Here is a 27,312-nt window from a genome sequence, read left to right as displayed (position 1 = left end):
ACTGGAGAAAGGTAAAAAGGCAGGGAAATTTAGACTCTCTTCAGCTCTGACTCGGAACAGGTTAAGGCAAAAACTAGGAATATGGTGGATACATGTTGACTTATTATATATCAGTTACCCAAAGGGGGCTGATATATAATAGATGAGTGAATACTCAATGCTGATCCAAGGAATTCACAGCACCGGAATTGCTAGGAGGGATGCTTGCAAACAGAAACAATCAGCCCTCTACTCCAACGCCCCACAATCTGGATGCAGTAACATGGTGTATATGGGGTTGCAGTGGGTATGTTAGGGGGTGAGGCCCAGTTACTTTTTTTTTAAGCACCTCTAGTGATTGTGATACCCAAAGAGGTTTGAGAACTAATGTGCTAAATCACTGAATGCTCTCAAACACAGGTGCTATTTCTGAAGAACATTCATTTAATATATTTACTTAGAATCTGGGTCTTATTTTTACCCTTGAGGGAACCAAAGGAAGATACAGTTTTAAATAAAACATCATTCCATTAACAACACTTGAACTACTACTTGCTTCTTAAACTTCAGAAGCTGATCAAGGTAACTCTGGAATAACTATTCTATACAACACCTCTGGAAATGATTAGAAATCTTGCTTTCTGGTGTTGCAGATCACAATCATTGGTGTAATATACACTTATGAATGTGAATTTCCAAAGACAAGAACCTGAGGTACTTATATTAAAATTAAAATCTGAAATTAATCAGGATCCTTTGCCACGACCCTTACTATCCTATCCAGAAAGTAACAGGTGTTCAGTTATTTTCAATACAATTGCTGTGTCTGATTACACCATGTTCTTGAAAGATTTCCTAACACAAGACTTATCTACCTTTCACTGATTTATCAATGAATTTCAAAGGTTGAACTACAATTTTTACTAACTTTTATGAGGCTTACCACTACCTCCTTTGCCACACCAGCATATTTTGCCAAATGCCCCCAATATAGCCACCAGGCAAGAAACCTTCAGGGTGATTATGTGTGTGCTTTTTTTTTTTTTAATAGTATCATTCATTTGTACAGAGAAATCATTTGGATGGATCTATTTACAGTCTTTTCTGATTATCATTTCCACTGGCCAAATATATTTCACAGAATAGTCAACACTGACTTGAACTGATCACCATTATAATCGGGCTTTTACTCCTCCTCCCCCCTTTCAAAGAAGATGATCCCATTTTAACAGAAACATTTTGTAATGAAAGATTCACCAGTCTTTTTCCATCTTATGAATAAATCCACCAAAATTTATCTAATATGGTCAAATTTTTAACACATTTCATTATTTCTTTTCAAACTCATTATTTGCAGGTATTGCAAACCAAGGCAAATAAGTCCACGTCCCCTCGAGCCTTCTACAACTTACTACACGCCCTCAAGTTGAGCTTCTCCTATCTCCTTTCACACTTGTGAAATGTCTGGCACAACCAGACATTTTACTTGAAGACAAAACTACTCTCTTTTCCTCTCTTTTTCTTTTATCATCTCACTACCAATCACCTTCCCTCTTGCATTTCAGACAACACTAAAACTTTCAACAAAATCTTTGAAGTGGTTTTCTTTCAGTAGTCTAGAATACATCAAGTCATTTCATGGGTCTTTACCCTGAAATGCTACACTTTAAAAATGGCAATTTTCTTAATTGGCTCAAAAACAGTATGGCTTGGTTTCACTTGGTAAAATTAATGTGATTAAAAAAAAAATATATATATATATATATATACACACACACACACACACATACACACACATTTTTAATCAGGAAGAAAAATAAAGACATGCCAATTTGAAAAGGCATCAAAGTAAAAAAATAAAAGCAAATGCTAAAAACTACTTTACAATAAAAAAATTAAATAATCGGCAGGTTAAATGAATGTAAAATGAGGAATGTACAGTGAAAAACAAACTAATATAAAGCATTCCAGTTGATAAAAACCTCCTCAGGCTTATGGTTTGTTTTCCAAGGAAATCATGTTTCAAGGTAAAGTTTGAAATACTCCAGACATACATTCCATGTAGGTTTTGGGTGCCAATGTTAAAATTTCAAATTTTGCATGCAAGGCTTATCAAAGAAACACTGGTAGAATTCCAGTATTTGCAAAATTCTAAGTTTTGGTGAATATTGTAAATATTACAATTGGTATTAGAAAGCCATGATGAATCCAGAATTAAGAGAAAACCCATTTCATAAATATTTTGATTAAAAAATACCAGGCTTACCATGTTCTAAATAATTCAAGAAAATATCTTAAAAAAAAAAAAAGGACTGCAATTTAACAGTAATCTGTATATCTTTAGCTGCCATTAAAAAAAGAAAAAAGAACAACCAAAAACAATGAAAATGTTACAACTGGTATAAAGTAACCCTATGATGCTCCTCTTACGAGAAAACAAAACTGTACACATTTATAAACAGTCTCTCCACCAGTTAACACACAGAGCCTTCTCTACACCAAAGTCTCTTTCCGTTTGCCACCAGACCGGGCTTTGTCCCTTGCTCTTCGGATGCCAGGCTGTGTCTGGTTTGTCTTTAAGCTCTTGCTGTCCTCTGCCATCTGCATGCCAGAGCCACATTTGTAAGCGTTTTCATCGACTTCTACCTGAGTAACACTGGAAACTGTGGATGCCCTCCTCTGGGCTGTGAGTTTCCTCGCAGAGGGGTGGTTCCCCTCACACTCTTCGTGTAGCTCTGGCAGGCCCTGCAGCTCAGGCGGACTGCCTGCCGACTGGAAGGGCGCAATGGCCGCTCGAATACAGTTGAACCACTGCTGCTTATGGAACACGTCATTGGCTTGCAGAGTGTGAGACTGGCCCGGGGAGGGGTCATGGAAGCCAATTCTAAAGATATTTTTAGCTGGAAAAAAAAAATTTGGAAAAAAAAAAGAAGAAATTAGGCTACAAAAAGGTTTATTCTAGACAAAGTGGTCATACAATCTTCACATGACTGTCAATTTATGGCAATTTATTTATGTCAATGTGAATACATTAAGCCTATGCATTAGTTCTTAGATACACCTGCGGGTGTTCGAGCTGGGAAGGCCTGGGCAACTCAATGGATGTAACAAGTGTAGGACAATGGAGCCATTTCATCTCTAGAATTCTTAAAGGCAAAACTAAATTCACTTCAGTTCTGAGTTTCTATTTCTTTAAATTATTTAAGGCCTACATTTTACCTTTCTCTGAGTTGCTGAAAGCTCCTCGAAAGGAGCCTCCCATTCTCACATCTCCATCCTGCAGGTCTTCTAGGACCAGCTCCTGGACTGGGATTGGCTGCCGGTAAACCTGGTAAGAGTGCCGTTCGTTCCGTGTGACGGGCCGAGTCAGAACCAAGATGTCTTGAAACAGGAAAATGTAAAGTTTCTGGAGAAATGGGAAACAAACTCTTTCTAAATATGAAACTTGTGTTTTTAAGTGACTGAAATATATTGCTAAAATAACTTGACATTATTAATTTCATCAGATTTATTTTTCGAAGACCTCTCTAAGTGACAAATCCAGTAATCCATAAAGATGGTGATTTCAAGGCTAAGCATGTTCTATTTGGAAAGTTTTTCCAATCTCAGAATAAATAAAACGTTTCTTATTGGTACGTAATATCAGATTAAGCAGCCGCTAAGTGAATGCTCTGCATCACAAAGACCTATTAGTAGTAACATGACTTGAAACACTAGTGTTGTATACCACAGTTTTCTCACACGAAGAAGGGATTAAAAATGCAAGCTGGTAAAATGTTAATGGTTCTATTTTGTCCCACACAAATTTATATCTTTATAAATTTTCCCCTCATGAGGGAAAAATCAGACATGTCAGATTTCAAATTTTTTTAAACAAAACTCCAACTTATAAATTGGGCTTTTGAAAATGCATGATGAAACAAAAATACCATTCTGTGACTGCACTTAGTTCTAGCAGGTACTTTTATAATTAGCATTTAAAAAATAAATTTGCATTCATTCAGTCTGCTTCAGAAATTTATTATGTAGTGCAAAAAACCACTTTCATAAGCATAAGATAAACTCTTAAAAGTTTTTTTTGAAGGATGCTTTTTTATTAAACATTATGGAACTAATACTGTATTTAGACAGGAACCCCTGGCCAAACAAGTTGATGTATGCTTCGAAACTAAAATATAAAGTATTACTGATTCTTCACTGAGACATTTAAGGCATCTTCTTTATTCTGTAGTCACAGAAACCAAATGTTGGCTTTATGAAGCTGGTAATATAAAATTAAAATTGGCAACCTTCTTTTACTATGTCATGACTTTACCTTTACAAGCCTGCTTCATAATAAACGTGTAAAAGTTAAAGAGGCAGGAGGGAAGGCTGCTCTGCCACGGCAGCAAAAGTCACCTACATGTCCACTCTTGCTCCGCAGCTCCCCATGGCACAGCAGCACTTTGCTAGCTTCGATTCTGGGGTCCCTCTGCTTTTCATCCAGGTACTCCAGCTTGTTGATGTAATACTGGCACTCGGATTCACCTTTCTTCAAGTTGATATCAGAGAGGACTCCCTGTATTATCAATATCTGAAAGTGATAAATAAAATTGACAGAGCAGCTTCAGTTTATTAACTCATTCTGCTTCCTGCAGAGCAAAAATGTCATACGGAATGGAAGAACTTTAAAGCTTGAAGGGACTCTAGAAATCAGTTAATTCTGCCAGTCTGTTCATTTTATAGATCAAGAAACAGTCCTAGCCAAATTGAGTGATTTGTTCAAAGGTGACAAGGTGAGATCAGATGAGAATCCTGTCCCTTAAGATACAAAATGTGCGAAGTCCAGCATATACATCTCCTTATTGCTTGGTGCACATCGTACTAACGCACTGGGTACTTAAAACAACAAAACAATTCACTATGCTGATGTGAATCAGCATCTTCAGAAGATAATGTTCTAAAGCAGCCTAATGTATAAACTTAAAAAACAAAACAATCACTTAAGGGACTACTTACAGCATCCTCCAGAAGCTGAACATCAGGGTGCTCTTTTGGAGTGTGTTTAAGAATTTCTTTTAACAGTAAAGGGTATTTGACTAGGCGACTTCGAGGGATATCTAGGAAACTCCAAAGATCTAGTTTTCGACTGAAGGGAGACTCGAGACATCGCTGGAGGAAGTCTTGGACTCTTGGATCCTGTTTCTTTTGATCAAGAAGAGCTTTGGCTGCCAGCTGGTTACTACAGTAGCCTCTGTAGGCATTCAAGCGCGGTAACTGAAGAGTAATAAAAGAAAAGGTGTGATGTGTTCCTGTTATAACCGAGTGCATTAACAAGCCTGCAAACATGAAACACAAAATGTACAGCTATTCTTGAGAGTTTTAACAAGCTGTGGACATTTTCTGGCAGATAATAATGGAAGCTGAATAGCATTTTAGCAATCATCAAAATGCTCTTCAAATTTTCATAATTTGGCTAAATCCAAGTGAAGACTCATGACTTCTACCCCCCTCCAACCTCAGACACTGGCAGTCTGTGCTCCCAGGACACTTGAGTGTCCTCCATTTGCCACCAGCCCTGAGACTGTTGATGTGCTTGGCTATTCCTTCACTAGGCTATAAAGGCAGAGACTGCCTTTCATCACTGACTCCCAGCGACTCCTCCTCAAACAGTGCCCAGCATCTGGCACGCACTTAAACATACGTGACAGAATGCAGCGGATAATCGCACATGATGTGGGAATTCATCCAAGCACGAACGTATTTGTAACACAAATGAACCTATAGCATTAATGAAGCTGTTTTTTTTTTTTTTTAAGCAGACTGTAACTTCTTATGTCACTGTAAATTTGTTTAGTTTTAATGCCTTATGTGTTTGTAGAACAGAGTTATGGGATCAAATCTGTCTCATATTCATCAGAAACTGCAAGATGGCACATCTGTAAGAAACTGTATCTGGGGTCAACAACTCACTACATACCCAGCTCACGAGAATGTGACCAATCTGCTCCACTGTTCCGTCGGGCTTGGTTGCTTCTCCTATTCTTGTCAACAAATCTGAAGTGATAAAAAAGCATAAACACCATTAACAGGTTTATTTAAAAAATAGGTCAGCACTACATTAGAAGTTTAGACTGAAAATTACATGCACTGCTGCTCTTTAGATTTAATGACAATTAAGTGGCACATCTAACCTTCATGCAGAGGTATGTAAGAGTCCAGATCACCAAATATATGTGTGAGTTCCTCTTCTGACATGATGGACAACTTTAACATGGGGTCATGGTAGGCCTGTCAGAGGGAGAAATGTATCACAGAGGGATCACGGGAGGAAAACATGAGGGATCTATACTTGGAAACAAAGAGAATTAATTACATAAAAGCTAGCGTGGATTCTGTTTGCTACACATAAAATAAATTAGTATGTATTAATGCCCAAATAAACTCTCTTACTAATACTTGTATTTGAGGATGTGTCTAGACCTCATCTAAAAAAAATGTATTCGCCAGTAGATATTTTCTATTCTTCTACTTCTAAAGGTTAAGAAAACTATCCTTTAGATTTTGTGAAATGTAATTTTTAAAAACTAGGGTATCTGATAAGAAGTTATTTACTGACCTTTCTTGCAAGTTTGAGATCCTCAATTAAATCCTGTTCACCTCGGGACATTTCATATATTGCCTAAAAACATCCAGCAAACATCAGAGGTCATTCCTTCCAGAAAGGAAAATTATATACAACTGATAATTACATTATTTGAGGTTTTGAACGGCATTTTAAAAAGTAACTCAGTCTGAAAATTGTAATTCAGAATGGAATCTCAAAAGGTTGCCATATATTTGGTAATTTTACCCTATTAGAGTTGTTTAATTTGACCACCATCCATCATTAGGTTTTGTTTGCCATGTATTAGGAATTGTTGCTCAAACACAAAAATCCAAGTAAATTTTGCCACGGGCATCAATTTGCTGTTCTTTTGAGAAAACATGTGCGCTGAGCGCCAGCATACCTCCTGCCGTCTGATCTCCCTGGTGGTGAGAGACTCCTTCATGGTGATGTCCAGCATCTCTGACCACAGTGCACTGCTCCTTCTCTTGGCGGGTGTCGGGACTGTTGACCTGCTAGAAAACTTCTGGGCAGAGGCTGGGGATCTGTGGTCACCACGAAGGGTAAATGACTTAAAAAAGAAAAGGTGAACAAAAGAGAAAATAAGATTTGGAAGAAACAGAATTATTCCCATTTTCTTTTTTTTTTTAAAGTGAAGAAAGACAAAGTTCTGAGAATTTCTCAATGCAGAAAACAATAATTTATCCAAGTTTCCACCTACCAATCTTAAATATTTATCAGCTAAAATTACATTTTTGGGAATAAAAACTAGCCAAGACTATGCATTGATATAAGAATGCAAATTAATACAATGAGGTTACACATTGTTCTGGAACAATATTCCTTACTAGCATATTCTAAAAAGAAAACTATGTTTAAGTATAATAATACAAACCTGTTTGTACAGCTCAAAGACAACTACAAATTCCAGGCTTCTATAAAGTCCCCTGACTACATTACTCTTCCTCCTCTCTTTTTACCTGTATTGTTTGACCAAAACGTCTGACAGCTCCATTTCTTACAGGAGAGATTAAATTTGCCAAGGACGTGACACGAGCCAGAGGTCGAACTCTTTTATTGCTGGGTTCCTATAAAAACAAACCAGATGACACTAAATATATGTCTAGGTGCAATGATTTCATACGAACTTGGACAAAGTAAAGCCCTCTCACAAAACAATTTTTGTACATTATAAAATACAGAAACATGAAAATAAGAGTTGTTCTTCATTGTCAAAACAATAAGAACTCTATTGAGTAGCAGTAACTTTTCAAAAAATAAGTGTGTAAGAAAGGCCAGTCAAATATTTCCATTAGGGGAAAAAATTAAAATTCAAACAAGGAAATTACATCCTAAAATCCAATAGAACTTTTTAGTTTAAGGCAGGGAATAACTTTTTTTTTAAAAAAGACTTATTATTATGAAAATTTCGGAACATACATGAAAGTGGAGAATGGCATAATGGATCCCATGTGTCTATCAAGCGGCCTCCATAGTGTCTGGTATAACAATTTGTTTCATTTTTGTCCCTACTTAAATATTTTAAAGCAAATCTCAGACATTGTATCATTTCATTCTTAACTACTTCCGTTAGAAAATAAGACCTTTCAATAAACATGTCTGACACTGGAATGGGCTGAAAAATATTGAAGCCAAGGCAGGGAGGAGTTAAAAGAGCACCCAGGCTCTGAAATCTGACTGGGCACAAATCCCGGCTCTACCACTTGCTAGGGCACACCCTTGGCGTCAGTTTTCTCATCTATAAAATGGGGCTAAAAGTAGCACTTCTCTTATGAAGTGGTTGTGAAGATTAAATGAATAATAGGGCTTGAAACAGTGCCTGGCACATACTAAGTTTGAGCTACTGCTAACAGATTTTAGGAATATTTCCATTTACTACATAAACACTGGGATTCATAAATAAATTAGATCCTCTCTCAAACAGTAATTTATTAACTTAAAGGAAAGGTATACACAAATTGAGGAGAAATAGTTATGATTCTACATGTTATTGCTTTTAAATAATAATATAGCAAACACATCACTTATTCAAGGATTTTGAAACTTTACAAAAATTGCATTATTCTAATTTTATCGCTAGAAAAATGGAGGCATATCAGTAGGTGACTCACACAGTTACTGAAATGAAGAATGCCAGATCATAAAACTAGCAGGTCTATTCTTTATAATGTCTATGGAGCATAACTGTTTGTATTTTGTGCTTCTGACAACTGTGGCATACTTGACAAAATTTTGATGAGAATCCAGGAGGACATATAATTTAAAATTATATTAAAATTATCACTGAAAAATAAGACATCATTTAAAAATAACAGAAGAAGCAACTTTTTCTAAAAATTCTTTGACATGACTAAAGTAATATAAAAAGGAAGGGGTGTAGAAAATGAGTAAAAATAATGCCTTTAAACAACTGAAGACTATATTGACCATTTTTGGTTTGGGTAAAAAAAAATTTTTTTTAAATATTTAAGAATAAACTGACAGGAAAAGTTAACATTATTTGGAAAGAAATGTAAATAATTTGAATATCCAAAGAAACAATTAGACTCATTAAAGCTCCTAAATGTATACATATGTATCAGAAAGGAATGTGAACTATTAAGGAAACTTGGTAGATAATCAAAGAGAATTTAGAAATTTGAAGGCTTTAAGAGGCAGAGTTGTAGATCAACCCCTCATACCAAATAATTAACTCCAAAGTAAAACTTTGAATATAAATGAACTGCAAAAGAAACCTTCGCGATATGTAATAAGATGGCACACGCTGTGCTTCTGAGGACATGTGTGGATGCCTCCCCCACGTACATCTGTGCTGACTGACTGACACACGCATGTGCAGGGGCCAGCAAAGGCATTCCTTTCCATTTAGTAAAGACAGCACAAAGAGTCTCATGTTGGACTGAAGATAGAATTACCTCACAGAGTAAGAAATGCTGACATTTCACTGGAACAAAGCAGTTGTCAGAAAGTTCTGTTCTGCTTTTTGGGAACAGAGGTTAACTCCTCTTCCTTGTTTCATGCATTAACAAATTTGACTTCCCAGAAAATATAATATTTAATTTCAACTTAAAAGGTCTTTGGAAAGGTGCTTTTCCCAGTGAATATGAAAGGAAAATTTAGTTAGCAGGAAATAAATTTTTGATATCTATTTTATCACATAAAATCAAATTAATGATAAAAATTTATTATCTTTATAGGACCAGTTACTGTACAACTACTAACCTCCTGGTAACTCAAAATTATGTGATATTTTAAAACTACAGAATTCAGATTTAGATAAGTGAATGTAAATATATCTAAAGCATACTTCTGAAACGAACACGGGTTTTGTTGATGTGGTCTCTTTAGGGTGGCAGCATATTATGCCAAGTGGTATTTGGTGGTTAAATATGTTCCACAGTCCTTCAAAAACCCAACTATAATCTCACTTCTCCACAAAGGAAATGCTGCTCTTCAGAGTTTATCAAATCTAGGATGTCTTGGGAAGTATGATGCTTACTCAGGAAATACAGGTTGGGAGAGGGAGAGAAAGGAGGAGGGCACTTTGCACTTTTTCACATGTTTTTGGGGACTGAATGGTGGGTAACTTTCCTGCCTCACTCAAAGGACATACATGAAGAATGCCAAATACAAAACAAACTTTTAGTAAATATATTTTAAAAGTATGAACAATTTTAATGACTAAAATAACGAAAAGTGTGATTGTGAAATGTAAAGGTATAATGCTGCTACTAATTTCAGGATACATATACTATTTGAAAGCAGACTCATACATGAAACTTCTGTGGAAAAGTGACATGGTTTGGGCATTCACAGGCCACCTAAAAGGTTGGGACAAAAATTTGTGTCTTTCGGAATACAGGTTAGAAATTGGCCCATGTGAGCCGAAACCAAAAGTAGTTTTCTTTAGAGGTCCACATGAACTATCTTAATAATCTTGATGTGACTATTAAGAACCTAAATATTTGCAGTCACAAAACAGATTCCTAATACAATATTTAGATAGGCCAGACACAGCATTTGGAGGTGATGAAGGGTGAGTGGAATAGGCGCTTTCTATCTCACCACCACCAAATGGAACGCACCCATAGTTCCACTGCTAGGATTGTTTATTTTTCCTTTGGAGTCCTGGAAACATGTTATGGCAAATTCAAGAAGCTTAAAGAACAGATATGAATACTGGAACCATACTCTCCTCAAAAAAAAAAAAAAAAAAAAAAAATCCAAAAATCCATGGGAATAAACAAAAAATGCCAACAAGCTTTAGACGCTCAATGAATTTTCTGCTGCAGGGAACCTTTCACCAGGGCTAAAGTTCACTTGGAGGGAAAAAAAGTCCAACACTCTCTAACATAAGTTTATGTTGTTAATTTAGGTTAATTTTTAATCAGACTAGGTTAGCTAGGCAGTCACATGCATTATTATAGGCAATCTGCCCACAGATCAGGGTATTAATTAATGTTAGTAATCCACTTGTAGTTAGATTTTATGCCTTAAAAATTTCTCGACATCTATAAACAGAAAATTGTTGAGAATAAGTTAAAGTATTTTTCAGGTTATGCCTTATACCTAACTGCAACAACATGGAAAAATCCTGTTGAGAAGTCAGCATTTTGTAGAAAGGCTTTTTCTTCTGATGATGCCAGTTAGAGAACATATTTTAGGAGGGTCTCTTCTATAACCAATCATATCAAGACACTGAATAAAAAAGACAGTATGCGCCTGGGTCTATTCCTTTGGGTTATAATAGTTAAGTAATCTCTCCTACTTAGCAAAAACTTTAAAATCAAAAGCAAATAAAAGTTATTTTTAAAAAGATAAAAATGAGTTATGATCACATGGGATGAATTCCTTTTCTAGAAATACTCAAATTATTTAGAGCTGTGTCACTAGATCTAAAACCCTGACAACATTCCTAGTGCTTGTAACTTAGAAATAAAGGTAAGGGGGAAACACAGCCCATGCCTGATACTAAACAAAGGCCAGTTTCTATGGGCCCAACAGATGATAAGCTGCAGGATTCACACTAGTGACTGTGGATGACTGTTCTACTCAAAGGAAATGCTTATACATTTTGAGAAAACTGACACATAGGCAAAGACCAAAACCAAGAACAAAAACCAAAGCCAAACCACACCAAATAAAAGTGTACTTCCTTAAGACGGCAGCTATTTTAACTACCAAAAGGTGTGTGTATGTGTACACATGACAAGCAACTTTGCTGGGGTATTCAGTAAGCTTTACATATTTAAAATGCACAATTAGATAAGTTTTGACGTGTGTACAGAGACGGAAACCATTACCACAATCAAGAGATACACAGTTAACTGAATGCAGGAACACTATTCCTAGCATATAAGTGACAATGTAGTATATATTAAAGTATATAGTATAAACAGAATATCACACAATATTAAATTAAGATTACATAAAATGGCATAATTTGATTTATATTGATAAATGTTCATAAAGACTAAAAAAAAATAACTTCAGACAAAGCAAGGAGGGTAAAAATAATGAGTCATTGGTTTAAATATTCGAACATGCCTCTTTCCTTCTGAAGAAAAAAGTGGCATACAATGAACTCATCAGATGGAAGAAAAATGCACACCAGGTCAGACTAAACATTAGTCGCAATTTGTTCACTAGCACTGATTTACAAGAACGGGATTCTTTTCCTCTTGCTCCATTAAGGTAGTTTCTAAGACTGGATGATATAAATTCAAGTTAAAAAAACAACAATTATATTAAGCATCAGAAACGTGACAAATGTAACCAGAGTAACATATACATTTAAAATCTTTTCCTTTTGTATAAAAGCTGTGTACTCAAGCTATGCTATGTATAAACTATTTAAACTTAGACCACAGTCCCTAAACACATTTCAAGCTTACACATAAATCAAGAACATACATTGTAATAATAAGATCAAAAGTTTAAAATTATACTGTTAATAACTTGTTAAAAATCTTAAAAGCTCCGTGGAGTTAGAAAACATTCCTTTTGCCTAACGTTTCTCTTAAAGTCTTACCTCTTGTTCTCTGAAGGACTGGTTATTGACATCTAGGACTCGTATGGTCCTTTTAATAGGTAGGAGACCTCCAGTCTCATCATGTGCCACCATGCTTCCCAAGTACTCCCTCAAACCTTTCCAATCAATCCACACCGAGTCAGCGCTGTAGCGACGCTACGCAGAGGCAAACGGGCTTTTCTTCCCAGAGCTCGGCCACCCTCGGCAGCCACGCGCCCATGCCTCTCCCCGCGGTGGAGCAGAGGCTTCTGAGAGCCGCAGGCAGCAAGCACAGACCCCAGGGCTCGGGGGCGGGGCCACAGCCAACCGGGCCCTGGGGGCGGGGTCCACCACCACGTGACTTCAGTTAACTGAGAGCTGGGCACACCTAGGCCTCTCAGCTTTCGCCCGGGAGGAGAGTGAAGCTGGGTTCAAGTAGGACAGAAACTTCTCTTCCTGATTTAAAATGCATTCCCGAAGGAAAACAAATTGTTACGTTATCTACTCTGGTGCTTAGTCACAGACAGGCAGACTTTTCCTATAAAACCCTATTGCCTGGGAATAAGTTTATTATGGACAACTTGACAACTCAAATAAGGAAATAGAAATTCTTATTCAATAGGGCTGAATCAACGTATATAATGAAGAAAAGACTAATTTTCCAGGAAACCTGCTTTTATTTTACAGAAGTGCAAGCATATTCACAATTATAAAATAGATGATCTAAGTCTTTAAATAGTTCCCACCACTTTTTCTTAAGACTAGCAGGGTAAATACAGCAGGTGCACTTCTGTTACCTCTCTTCCAGAAGAAAATCTCCCATGAGGTTACAGGTAAACTGGGCTACTTCAGATTTCAAAATCAGTATTCTTAGAGGTAGATATTTTTTCTGTATCTTTTTAAAAACTTGATTATCTGTGTACTAGATATTTTATAACAAAGGTGATTTGTTCTCTATATTGTATACATAGTATATAATTGTGTATATATTATAATAAGTATAAATAACAGGGTCCTTCTCTAAACTGAATTAACTGATCTTGATATAGCTTGAACAGGGTCAAAAGACTGCTTAAAAAGTCTTGCATTTTACAGGTGAAGAAATGAGGCTCACAGAGGTGAAGTGCCAATAGTGACAGTGACCAGTGACAGTCTCCAAATTTCTAGCCTAAGTCTTTTCCTCTAAGGAACAACACTACTTTTGTTGGCTTGGCAGGCCTGCTGTGAAGCAGATTTCCTTTTAAACACAAAATTCGTTATTCTATTTGGAATGGTAAAATTTTACACTATAAACTACTGTAATATGATGGTAGTATGTTGGAAAAATATTTCTATTCTGAGGATTTATAGAATCAGAGAAATCTATTATATAAAAGTCACTATTCTAGATACTTGGGTAATCAAAAAAAATAGGCTTCATATCTGCTAAAGAGACCATTGTGTAAAGGCAGGCCACATGAAGAGATAACAGAAGACAGCTTTTGCAAATTCAAAACTAAGGTGTGTAGCCAATAAGTGCTACAGGAGTTCTGGAAGAGAAACCACTTCAGGTAGTTTTCTAAGCTAAGACATGGCTGGGAACAATGCCAGGAAGAGGTTTAAGATGTTATGTCTGTGGGGCCTTGAATGTAATATTTTTCATAGATTTGAACAAGAGAAAATTTCAAGGAGGATGAGGGAGTGAGCCCACACTGTGAGGTCACAGGCTGTGTGTAAAGATGGAACAGATGGATGTACTCAACAGATGAGAGATAATGAGAGCTATGTTGTAAAAAGATATATGTAACTGGTGTTTAAGATGGTTGAAAGATGACTGAAAACATAATGCAAAAATCACAATCAGGCAACAAGAACTTTGCCTAAAGTAGGACCAGTAGGGAAAAAGGAAAAGGATATAAGCAAGAAGTCAAAGATGCCTAAAATTCTTTAAATAGGAGGGGTAACTGTTAGTGCAAATCAAGAAATAAGAAGGAACAAGCTTTGAAAGAAAATTCTAAGTTACATTTTAGATATACTGAGTGTGAGGCGGTGGAAGAACATGCAAATGAAAATATTCTGCTGGTAGTTGGAAATGTTGGACAAAAACCTGAAAAAGAGGCTGGAGGCTAGACTTAGACTGGAGAGTCAGATACAGAGATAAAAATCGAAGCTATGGGAATGAATGAGATGCCTGGGAGAGAAAATTTGGACAAAAAGAACATGGTCCAAGGATCTAACTTTGGAGGAAAGCCAAAGGAAGGAGAATTCTGCAAAAGGAATAGTTAGAAGGAAAGAAACAAAGCAAAAGCCAAGGGAAGAAAAAAATGTTAATTACAGCAAAGAGGTTAAGGAGGGTAAGAAAAAAGCCATGGATTTAGTGATTACAAGTTTAATGAGGATCTCAAGTGTGCTATTTCAGTGGAGTAAAGACAGAGGCAAATTACAGGGGTTGAAGAATGAATACAGAAGAATAGTGGGCGCAGACTATTTATAAAGACAATCTATAAAAAGTAATTGCCTAAGGTTTGCAGGAGAGTTGCTACTTCTTGCAGGAAGGACCACCACTGCCCTTCTGTAGCTGTGTGTGTTTTATATACGAGATGTGGTAATAATTCATCTTTCTGCTTTGAGTTTATTTTTTAAAGTAATGGAGATTGGCTCTGTTTCATCATCTACTCTATTGTCCAGTCTGTCCTGGGCAGTATGTGTGATGTGGTTGGCCTAGAGTGGATGACTGTAGAAGATATTTCCATATAGCATGAAAGTAGAAGCACCTGAGCGATTGTGGACTCCTAATTTTACTCTTAATTTTAAGAACAGTGATCTGCCTACATTCTCAGAGCTAATATGAACAGCCTAGGCTAGAACCCAGCAGTCTGGTTCAGTTAGCTTCATCAGTTAAAATACGGCGTAAGTAAGGCCAATACTTTACGGCCACATAGTTTCTAAGGGAATAAAGGATTACGTGCAGTGGGAGTTAGGAAAGAAGCAGCTGGGAGTTCTCCTGGGATTCTTACCCAATGTCTTTCTTGAAACTGTTTTTCCACTTAGTTCCAACAGAAATGAGCCAAGATAATGAGGAGAAGGGGTATCTTTCATTCTCTCCTTCAGCTGGGGACCCAAGAGGTAAAGGTAGAAGTCTTTATATGTAAAAACAGAAATAGAAAACAAATAGGGTATACTGATGACAGCCATGTTCACAAAAGCCCCAGCTCACCAACACTAAAATCTTAGTTTCAGTTTGAATGTGCAGGTTTGGGGTCTAAATGTAGACAGCATCTAAAAAAGGAATGATGAACATGTGGAAGTTCAACTAGACTCAAGAATCTTGAGTCTTGTCACAATGCTGCATAAAACCAGAGGACTAAACAGGCCCTCTGAGATCATTCACCCATCCTCTTCAGTTTTCTCATAAGGAAACTTAATGGATGGTGGTGAAAAATAGAAGAAAAATTTAAGGTCTTACTCTGTGCTAGAGTTCTATACGTTATCTTATTTAATCAACTCTATGAAGTACTTATTATTTCAATTACTTTGTGCTAGAGCTTTATACATGTTATCTTAATCAACTCTATGAAGTACTTATTATCTCCATTTTAGAGATGGAGGAAACTAGGACTGACCAAGTTTAGGAAACTTGTCCAAAGGTACCTTGTTAATCAGTGGCTTAACAGACCTAATGACTCCGGTCTGCTCAGCTGTTGTGACACTGTCCAGATTAAGATAACCCAGGTAAAACCTTTAGCACATGTTCTGAGACACACTAGGTGCTCAGTATATGTTAGCTGACCTAAGTTAACAGTAGACCTAAGTTTAAAACCAAAGTCTCCTGAGTCCCAGGCTAGTAGTGTTCACTAAATTGCCAATACTTTTATAGAGGAGGAAACCATAAAAACGGTTGAGAGATTAGCTGCCTTATAGCCTTTTTATAACAAGACATGGGGTAGGTAAAAAGATAATAAAATAGTTCCAGTTGTTTAAGTTTAGAAGAGTATTTTTTCTTTCTTTCTTTTTTTTTTTTTTAAAGACAGGGTCTTGCTCTGTTGTCCAGGCTGGAGTGCCATGGCACAATCTCAGCTCACTGCAACCTCTGCCTCCTGGGTTCAAGTGATTCTCATGCCTCAGCCTCCCGAGTGTGCCATCATGCCTGGCTAATTTTTGTAATGTTAGTAGAGACGGGGTTTCACCATGTTGGCCAGGCTGGTCTCGAATTCCTGGTCTCAAGTGATCCGCCTGCCTCGGCCTCCCAAAGTGCTGGAATTACAGGCATGAGCCACCCTGCCTGGCCAACAGCAGCTATTTATATAACTCTACAAATGGCGTAACTGAGGCACAGATTGGTTAGCGTCTTTTCTTTGTGTAGAACATCTAGAATTTATAAATGTAACTGAGTTATGTAAAGGTAAAGAGAAAGATAATGTTTCTCTTATGTATAGAAAAGGAGTGTTAGGTTACTTGTTCTCTCCCTTTCAAGTGAAAAACTGCTTGGAATTTAGAAATAAATTAGAGCTTAGGAATAATCATTACTTTTTTTGGTCTAGGCATTATTATTTACTTTTACCTGGAACAATAACAACCAGTTGGAAATTAGACTAGGGAAGCCATACTACAGGCAAAGAGAAAACAAAATCTAAGCTCTCTGCTGCCCTCTACATGAGATATTGTGAAATGCAATTGTCAACCTGTTTTTCAACTTTGTAATTATATTTGTAAGGACATTACATAGATGACTACATAAACAATCTCTTAATTTGTGGAAAAATATGACCAGTAAAAGCTCTATTTTCAGTCTTTGTACAGCCTTCATGTCTTATATTACTAAATTAAACATATATTTTAAAATGATACAAGTATATGAAAAAGATTCCACAATTCACAAGAAATATTTTAAGAACTTTTTCTAAATATAAGAAAACTACATTCCATTTTAAAACTCTAGAATTCAAGATTACAAGCATATACTCTGTATCTCACTAAAAATAGGTTAGTTAAAAATAAAATTTAAAATCTTACTAAAAAGGAAGTATTAATTGAAAAGTGGAACTTTTGAAAAACCATAGTTCCAAAATATCTAGTAATAACTTAAAAACAAAAAGAGTTACATTTGAATTGGATAAGTATGAAAGAAATTAGTAATGAAGTTATATGTGCTTTGACTCTCCAAGTTTAGTACTAAGAATTTGGTTTGGGGAAAAAACATCAGTTCAGACCAATTAAGTATTATTAGACACACTTTAAACAAAATAGTCTCATAGGCTAATAAGTTTGGTATTGTCAAAACAATGGTTCTTTTGTGCGATGACAACACAAATAGCCAATCAAATGGGGTATCAGCACTGTTAGTGGTGACTTTTTATCTCAGGTAACGAATAACTTCCAGTATAACGTAAGACCACTTATTCTTCTGTAACAAGCTGTTGAATGGGATTCCTCCCATTTTCCCCTGAACTTCAGCTTAAGGCCCCAAACTAAAGACAAAACGATATTGTGTTTTGTGCCCAGCCTCCTGTTTTCTCAGCCCAATTTGACATTGCCATAGCAACTGGCTCCCCACAGGAGTGACCCCACAGTCCCTTGCCTCAGCTGCACTGGGTATCTCTTGCTTTCCACCCTGGGCTTCTTGGATGCTGCTGTGTGGCACATGCGCACGTGTAGCCACGAGTGTGTGGGATGGACACCCGAAAGGCCACTTGTTGACTAACGGAGCACAGGAGCTGCAGGATAAAAGCTCCCCTCTTCAGTCCCTTGAGAGGAGAAGTCTGTGGTGTGTTTTACACAGCTCTTCAGAGGGTTCCAGCGAGATCTACCCCACTGCCCACAGTAGTGACAGCTTAATTAGACACTGCATGGGCCTCCTTTTACTTCTCCAGCTTGTTCCCTGGGATCATACCTCAAGAAAGACACCTGTCAATGAGTCCTCGTTTTAGGCTTTGATTTCTGGAGGGAGAACCCAGGCTAAAATATGGACACTGAGATTGGTCCTAGAGATCAGAAACACAGGATAGGACTCTGAAACAGACTCACTCACTAGTAAAATGGTGATAAGGACTACAGGTATGAATAGGGATGAGACACAGAGTAGTGAGGCAATGCCTTACGTAGTAGTGGTGGCAAATGAACAAGAGAGGGTCAGTGGTAATTGTAATGATTGTAGTGTTGACTGGCTTTGGTTAATTGCTTTAAAAGATTTGAAAAAGCAGCTGACAGAACTTTCATAATGTTCTCAGCACCACGGTGGGAATAGCTAAGTGGGAGTCCCTGAAATTTCACCCCTTAAACCTGGGCCAAGATGGTAAGTCAGAAGCAGTATTGCACACCAGGAGACAATGCAGAGATCAGCCATCAGAGTTACAGACTGCACAAGTGATAGTCTCCACTAGATCCTCATTCTGTTTATCTGAGTGCCTCTTACAATAATGAGGTGGACTGTGGTAAATGACAGTGGACCACTGTAAACTTAAGTGGTAGTTCTAACCTCAACTGTTGTGCAAGATGTAGAGTCTACTGGAGCAGACCAACAAATCATCTAGCATTTGTTACATGGTTATGGTTATGGTTACTGATCTGGCCTATGTGTTCTTTTCAATCCCCATTAGTAAGAAGGGTCAAAAGTAGTTAGCTTTTAGGTGGGAAGGACAGCAGCCTGTGACTGCTCACGTCCTGAAGCTGTTCACTTTCTGTTTTCTGTCACGAAGTCAGCAAGGACCGGATATTCCACAGAACATCATACAGGCCCACTATATTAATGACATTATACCAAAAAGACCTGGTGAATAGGAAGTGGAAAGTATTTTGGATATCCCAGTAAATCAAACGCATGCCACAAAAATTCAGGGGTTGCCATGTTGGAAAAGTTTTAATAGATCCAACAGCCTGAGGCTTTCTGGGATCTCCCCTCTACAGGAAAGGACAGGTGTTGCACCTTGCATCTCCTAGGCACAGTGCTAGCAGGACTCTTCATCTTTTGGAGGGAGTATCTGCTATATTTGGGAATGCTGCTGTGATAGTTTTGAGTAGGTCTCAGAGCAACAGAGGTCTCTGTAGCAGGTCCCCTAGGCTGTGGTGCAAACTGCCCTGCTGTTCAGGCCATAGGACCTGGTATATCACATCAAGGTTGGGGTATTTATGGTAGACAAAGATGCTATGTGATGCTCTGGCAAGGCCAGGAAGAGAACTGCAATGCAGAGCCTTAGGGCTCCAGAGCAAAGCTCCGCTTTCCATGGCAGAAAATGACTCCGGTTTGAAAAGCAGCCCCAGGTGTGGGGCAGACCTAGTTAGAGTGAGGCCCTGGCTATGGGACATCATTTAACTGTGCTATCAGAGGTGCCCCAAACAAACAGGGTCACATCAACTGAGTCAGAAGGCTGGGAGGTACAGCAGCAATCCGTTATACAAAGGAAATGGTCCATTTGTGATTGGCTTAAGGAAGACCAAAGGGCATCAGTATATAACATGAACAGATGGCCCAGACTGCCATGTAACCTAGTACATTACACTAGTACTTCTCTTTCAACTCTTCATTTAGGGGTAGAGTAGGTCTCTAAAACCACTAAGAGAAAAATTTGGCCCTCATTCACACATGAATTAGCTTCATATGTTGGTATGAGCAGAAAATGGACCACTATTGCATTGCATCCCATTCAGGGGTAATCCTAAAGAGAGCGGCAAAGGAGAACACTCCAGTGTCAGTAATGCACTTGGTTGTTCACTCTGTGTGAAGGGAGAAATGGCATGACATACAGATATACACAGGTTCCTGAGCAGTGGCAAATGGGTTGGCTGATTGGTCAGGAGCTTGGAAGGAACCAAGATTGAAAAGGCAGAAATCAATTTTGGAGAAGAGGCATATGGATGGGCCTATGAGAATGGCCACAAAGTGGAAGGACCCTTGTCTCTCATGTTAATGCTTACCGAAGACTCTAAGGTGCTAGTGATTTACGTTGTGGATTCCAGTGCTGGTGCAATAGACCCATGAGCACAGGAGCCATGATGGCAGGCATGAAGCCTCAGTGTACTCCAGCAGCAGGGGCGCTCTTTTACCAAGGCTGGTTTAGTCACTGCCACTGGTGAATGCCTAACCTGCCAGCAGCTGAGAAATGGTGTTGGTCTATAGTTTTCTTTTCTTGTAGTGTTGGCTTTGGTTATCAGGATAATACTGATCTCTTAGAATGGCTTAGAAAGTATTCCATTTTCTTTGATTTTCTGAAAGAGTATGAGAAGGATTAATGTTAATTCTTTTCTAAATGTTTGGTAGAATTTACCAGTAAAGCCATCTCATTCAGAGCTTTTCTTTGTTGAGAGGTTTTTGATTACAGAGTCAATCTTTTTACTAGTTTTAGGTTTAGTCAGATTTTCTCTCCATGATTCAGTCTTGGTAGATTGTGTGTTTCTAGGAATTTGTCCATTTCATCTAGATTATCCATTTTTTGGCATACAATTATTCACAGTACTTTTATTAATACTATCCTTTTTATTTCCGTACAATATGGTAGTAATAGCCCCACTTTCATTTCTCATTTTACTAAGTTGAGTCTTCTTTTTTTCTTAGTCTACCTAAAGGTTTGTTAAATTTGTTAATCTTTCCAAAGAACCAAATTTTGGCTTTACTCTATTGTTTTTTGATTCTATATTTTATTTATCTCCACCATTCTTAATGAATTTCCTTCCATCTGCCAGCTTTGGGTTAAGACTGCTTTTCTTTTTATTACCTCCTTCAGGAATAAAGTTAGGGTACTGATTTGAGATATTTCTTACTTTTTAATGTAAAGTGTTTACACCTGTAAGTTTCTCTCTCAGCAATGCTTTTGTTGCATTCCATAAGTTTTAGCATGTTGTGTTTTCATTTCCATTTGAACGTATTTTCTAATTTCCTTTGTGATTTGTTTTGACTCATTGATTGTTCAATAATGTGTTGTTTAATTTCCACATACTTATAAATTTTTTAGATTTCCTTTCGTTACTGCTTTTTAGTTTCACTCTGTGTGTTAAAAAAAAAAAATGGTCTGTATGATTTCAGTCTTTATAAATGTATTAAGACTTGTTTTGCAGCCTGACATACCGTCTATCCTGGAATGTTCTACATGCACTTGAGAAAAATGTATAATCTACTGTTGTTGGGTGAAGGGCTCTGTATGTCTGTTAGGTCCATTTGGTCTGAGTGTTGTTTAAGTCTTCTACTTCCTTATTGATTTCCTGTCAGGTTATCTATCCCAATTGTTGGCTAAAAAAAAAAAAAAAAAAAAATACTAGGGAAAATACAGAGTTGAAAAGGGTACTCGGGTATGAATATTATCATAAACCGATAGAAAAGTATCAATTTGTCAAACATTTTGGAAGACAAATAGACAATATTAACAAAACTAAAACTTGCAACCCACTTCTAAACATCTATAATAGAGACACAAACATGATCCCTCCTTGTGCACAAGAAGGTAAAGTACAGCACTGTTTTTAATATGAAAAAAATTAGAAATATACAAAAATAGTCATTCTTAAAAGACTGGTTAAATAGATTATGGTACTTTAACACACTATGGAATACAATATAGCAACCAAGAAGAATTAGGGAGCCTGCTTTATATGTACCAATAAAACAAATTAAAAAAAGCAAGCTATAGCATATATACAGGATAATCACATATCTGTAGTCATTACACATACTGCATGAAAATAGATAAATAAAAAGAAAACAACCTGGACAAACATCAAATAATAACTGGATACTTCAGAGGCTGAAGGCAGTAGAAGAGGTCTTTAAAAAAACGGTTTCAATTTTTTGCCAGAACAATGTATTCCTATATTAAAAAGGAGACATAAGTATTTAAATACATTGCAGTCTAGGAATGATTAAGCTTAAAGATAAATAGCGCTGTATTGCTCAATGGCTTCTCAGAGCACTAATCAACAATAATTGTTTTGTATTTAACTTTTATATTTTTGGCCAAGAACACCATTTTCTTATATCAACAACTGAACCAGCAGTTGGCTTTCTTTTTTGGACCTCTGTCACAGCAAAACAATGTTTTGTTATCTTATAAGGCAACCAGTAGAAATCATAGCTAAATCAAAGTGCAGGTGGAGGGCAACAGTAAGCTAGGTAAGTCACTAGGTTTCACATGCCAGCTAGCTTCACACTATTCAAATCTGTGCCTTGCAACATGATCAAATTACCTGTCATGGTTCTAAGAGGTTGTTTCTCAAAAGTGGTATTTGGAATGTTAAATCAGAAACTGCCAAGACATTATTATAATTATAAACAATCACAATGCTTTTAAAATTATTTATCATTTATATGTTATTTATTAGGACTGAAACACTTATTATTATATTTAATCTAAAAATGGCAGAGTATACCAGTACTCAAAATACAACCCCCAGGCTGGGCACGGTGGCTTGCGCCTGTTATCTCAGCACTTTGGGAGGCCGAGGCGGGTGGATTACGTGAGGTCAGGAGTTCGATACCACTCTGACCACCAGGGTGAAACCCTATCTACTAAAAACACAAAATTAGCCCACTACTTGGGAAGCTGAGGCAGGAAAATCACTTGAACCTGGGGGGCAGAGGCTGCAGTGAGCAGTGAGCCGAGATTGAGCCATTGCATTCCAGCCTGGGCAACAAGAGCAAAACTCCACGTAAAAACACACACACACACACACACACACACACACACACACACACACACACACACACACACACACACCTGGGCAACAAGAGCAAAACTCCACGTAAAAACACACACACACACACACACACACACACATACATCTCCTTTTAACTTCTAGGAAAATGGAAAACTGAGATCCTAAATTTGAAGCTTCAGAAAAAGAACATACTTTAAAACATTTTAGAAGTGTTCTAGTTTGTGTTATAATCATTAACTATCAGAGTTAAAGAAATTAAGTCACAAAAATATGCTCAGTATACTCATGCCAGTGTTATTTCACATTAACAAAGTCAACAGCCACTTTTGACTCTTCCTATCAAAATAAAAAGGAAAGGTTGTAGTTGCTAACATACATAGCTGAGAAACACATTTGGAAAACTAATACTGTGTTCTTTTAAAAATGAATAATTGTATATATAATACAGAAGCAAGTCAGCCAAGACAAGGCTGAAATTTTACCTAGAGAAAACAATCACAGCTTCAAGACAAAATAGCTAATGATCCATAACATGAAAATTCAACTGACATCAGAATTAAATTCTTCATATAAGATATCCAAAGTCCAAATACGTAATACAATGATCATGTTACATGCTTACGTAAGTCCAAGGTCTTATGTCATTCATTTGACCTGTATTATTAATATTTCATTCATTAATTCAATATTTATGGAGTATCCATTTTATCTATCTATCTATCTATCTATCTATCTATCTATCTATCTATCTATCTATCTATCTCAGGCACGGAGGCAAATAAAGTAGAATGGCTCCTAGCAACAGGCATCAAATAATTGTACTAACATTATGTTTAGCTTATTACATAAAAACTGTTGTATTTAGATGTAAGTCCAAGCAATAATCAGGGGGAGGGAGGAATAACTTTAAGAATGTCACATTCTAGTTTTTAACTCTGGCTATACATGAGAATCACTTGGTATCTTTAAAAAATAAAAAGAAAAATCAATGTTCCTAGGTCCCAATGTCACTTATCCTCATTTCCTCCCCTATTCCTCCATTCATATATGGAATTGGTCTGGAATAGGTCTCATAGCACACTTCTGCTACACAAGCCACCCTCAGGTGACTCTGATCCGCAGCCAGGGTTGAGTATCTCTGTTTTAGCCAATCATTATTTTCAAAGTATAAATACAGCTTAATGCTACTGGGATCATCAGAACTTCAAGCCTTTTGTTTGATTCACTATTTGTTACTGAGCAGGCTTTTCTACAGCTCTGAAAAAGTAAAAGTTAACTCTGTAGAAAACTCATGGCAATGCAAATAAATTTTGTAGGTAGAGATGCAGATGAGGGTATTAATATTTTATATATAATTTGGTAATCTCAGTCCACCATTCTTTCCTTCAGTGATTAGTGTATGTCAGTGTTTCCTAGTCCTTTGATCAGCTTTTCTATAATGTTGGTTAACTCATTAATAAGTTAATTCTTTGACAGGTCTTTACTTTTAAAGAAAAAAAAAAAAAAAGAGCAACTAGCATAACCAAAGGGGGAAAAAAAAAAAAGAAAACTCACAAATAAAATCCACAACAAAGAGAAAGATTCCCCTTCAACCTCAAAATATGAGCAGAGTGACAAACCAGACGGTTATGAGGCCCACAAAGTATCAGCATTTGTGCATGATGAGGCAGAGGGAAGGCACGGGGCTTTTCTGATGGCCCTGGGAATAGGAGAATCCCTTCAACCTCCCCTGAAGCCTCAATGGCATACTAGTCTCAGAATAGCAGCCTCATCTGGGAAAGGCTCTGAAGGATCTTGTTCTCAGGCTGCGAGCAAGAACAATGCCATGCGAATAGGTGCTGGAGCAGTCTGGGCCATGTAAACTCTTGACACTGATACTTCTTTTAGAAAAACTCCTAGGAGTAGACTCCAGACTGAGAAGAACAGGGCAACAGAAGCAAAGACAAGAAAAATTCCAAATAAAAGAGAAAGGGAGCAGAAAAGATCTCAGAAAGGATGAAACCATACTTTGAAAAATCACCTTGTGAACACAACACAAGAGGGAGCTCTAGAGTTATGAAGCTGAAAAGGCTATCCTGGCCTATTCCTCTCACCATACAGGAAACTTACTGCACTGAAAAATGAGCAACAGAAGTATTAAGAATTCCACTTAAAACTATTATAAGGAAACAGAAACTGGAGTAGAATCATGTCTCTACAGCGTGAAGTAAATTAAGAAAATTACAGAAGCTCTGAAGAAACATAAGACTCAGAAATTAGGTGACTGGAGAAGGAACTGAAATGAGAGGTGATAGAACTAAGAATTAAAAATAAAAAAATTATTTCAGAATGAAAAGTACAATGCTTAATGCATTAGGGAAAAAAGGAGGATGGCTTTAAAAATAAAAAGATAAAAAGTTTTGAGAAAAAGTAATAAATAGAAAAGATTTTAAAAGATGAAGATCCAACATAATATAAATGGTACAGAGGGGAAACAAAATACAATACATACCAAAAGGTATAATTCAAGAAAAAAAAAGTTCCTAAAACAAAAGATGACCTGAAACTACACATTTATTATGACTTTGAACAGACATAGTTTATGCCAGAATACAATGGAGTAAAATATTAAATATACTCAATGAAAGAAAAGGTGAGCCATGGGTTTCACATCCATCCAAATGAACCTTCAAGTATAAAGGTTGCAAACAAACTGAAAAGAACATGCAACATGCAAGTACTTGGGGAATACCATGAACACTGCCTGAGAATCTACTCAACTCCAGGGCAGGGGTCAGCAAACTTTTTCTGTGAAGGGCCAGAGTCAATACTTTTGGCTTTATAGGTCCTATGGTTCCTGTCACAACTGCTCAGCCCAGATACTGCAGTGTTTACGAAGGCAGCTATAAACAAAACATAGAGAGATCAGTCACATATGGCTTTGTGGGTCATGGTTGCTGACCCCTGTACTAGAGAATGAGCTTCAGAAACCAAAACAAACAAACAAACAAAAAAACTAGAAAGGACTCAACATGAGGACTGGTGCTGAGAATTAAATATATATTTACCAGTAGAACTAAGACTACCTGATGGTTATCAGGGTCTACAGTATAGCTTGTAATGGCTAAAAGCTCTGACAAACTATTTTTAAAAATGGGAGGAAAGTGGTGAATGTACATGAAAAGTAAAATAAGGTCACTTACTGCCTTAAATGCATTAACTACAAGTCAAGCAATAGTACTTCAAATCAGAAGAGAAAGAGGGTAGGGAGAAGTGCTAGTTAACTAAATGCTCATAGGAATTAACTCATTTATAGTAGCCCAAAAGGCATTACATAAGGTATCAGTATAAAGAACCAGTAGAACAAAAACACAAACCTACCTAAATATCAAAAGACATACCAAAGCAAAGAGCAAACATACAAACAAAACATTATGAAAGACAGTAGGCTACATACAGTTCATCCAATAAAGTGGAATACTATATATATATAGTTGCTTATATATTTTAAAAGTGGAAGGATAAACCATAAAATAAAAAAAAAAAAGATTTCATCTGAAAGAGTGAGTAGGGTAGAAGAGTCAGGAATAGGAACAAGAATCCTCTGTAGAGTGACTTCAAAATTCTACATAATTCTGTCACACAATTATAAGATAAAAAAGCAGTAATTCTTAAACAATAAAATTTTTTTTAAAAACCAAATGAGCTGTTGGTGTAATTACACACAGAAGTGAGTGTAATAATTTAAAAACACAGTAATTTGACTGTACATCCCTATGTTATAACCTATAGGTTTAAAAAAAGCTGAAAAATGCAAGAAAACATAAAACGTTTTCAGTAATCATTAATAGTAATGCAAGCCGTTGTCTTTGAACTGTAGTATAAATCAAATGTGTAATTAAATCAGTGTCTCTGGACTTTTGCTGAAGTTGAAGGAACTCTACATAGTAAGACTGATAAGATTAAGTTAAATCCCTTTATCTTTGAATTTGAAATTTCAATATAAATTCATATATATTTTTTTAAACTATATTTATCTCCTAGCTCTATTCATTAAAAAGGCCTGTCAACAATGACCAATCCAGTAGAAGGGAGTATTCCCAATGCCCAGATTTTA

The 27,312-nt window shown here is 36.8% G+C and overlaps 1 protein-coding gene across 2 annotated transcripts in view; it reads right to left on the bottom strand.

Annotated features, from left to right (window-relative positions):
• Positions 1-1,766: 1,766 nt before the first annotated feature.
• The window catches only part of NET1 (neuroepithelial cell transforming 1), a 44,674-nt gene continuing 19,128 nt past the window's right edge, over positions 1,767-27,312 (bottom strand). Inside the window, exons 1-10 of one of the 2 annotated variants that reach the window (XM_054503592.2) lie at positions 12,618-12,909; positions 7,546-7,653; positions 6,969-7,136; positions 6,578-6,640; positions 6,153-6,249; positions 5,939-6,015; positions 4,978-5,235; positions 4,382-4,552; positions 3,199-3,385; positions 1,767-2,879 (exon numbers count right to left, since the gene is read on the bottom strand). In XM_054503592.2, coding sequence (XP_054359567.1) covers positions 2,473-2,879; positions 3,199-3,385; positions 4,382-4,552; positions 4,978-5,235; positions 5,939-6,015; positions 6,153-6,249; positions 6,578-6,640; positions 6,969-7,136; positions 7,546-7,653; positions 12,618-12,710 — 1,629 coding nt within the window. In that variant the 5' untranslated portion in view covers positions 12,711-12,909 and the 3' untranslated portion in view covers positions 1,767-2,472. Of the gene's footprint in view, positions 2,880-3,198; positions 3,386-4,381; positions 4,553-4,977; positions 5,236-5,938; positions 6,016-6,152; positions 6,250-6,577; positions 6,641-6,968; positions 7,137-7,545; positions 7,654-12,617; positions 12,910-27,312 lie in introns of those variants that run through there. The other variant, XM_054503591.2, reaches the window with a different exon arrangement.

The sequence above is a fragment of the Pongo pygmaeus genome, chromosome 8 (assembly GCF_028885625.2).
Source record: "Pongo pygmaeus isolate AG05252 chromosome 8, NHGRI_mPonPyg2-v2.0_pri, whole genome shotgun sequence".
Lineage (NCBI taxonomy): Eukaryota > Metazoa > Chordata > Mammalia > Primates > Hominidae > Pongo > Pongo pygmaeus.
The sequence above is the reverse complement of the archived record's forward strand: the minus strand, read 5'-3'. Positions and strand labels throughout refer to the sequence as shown.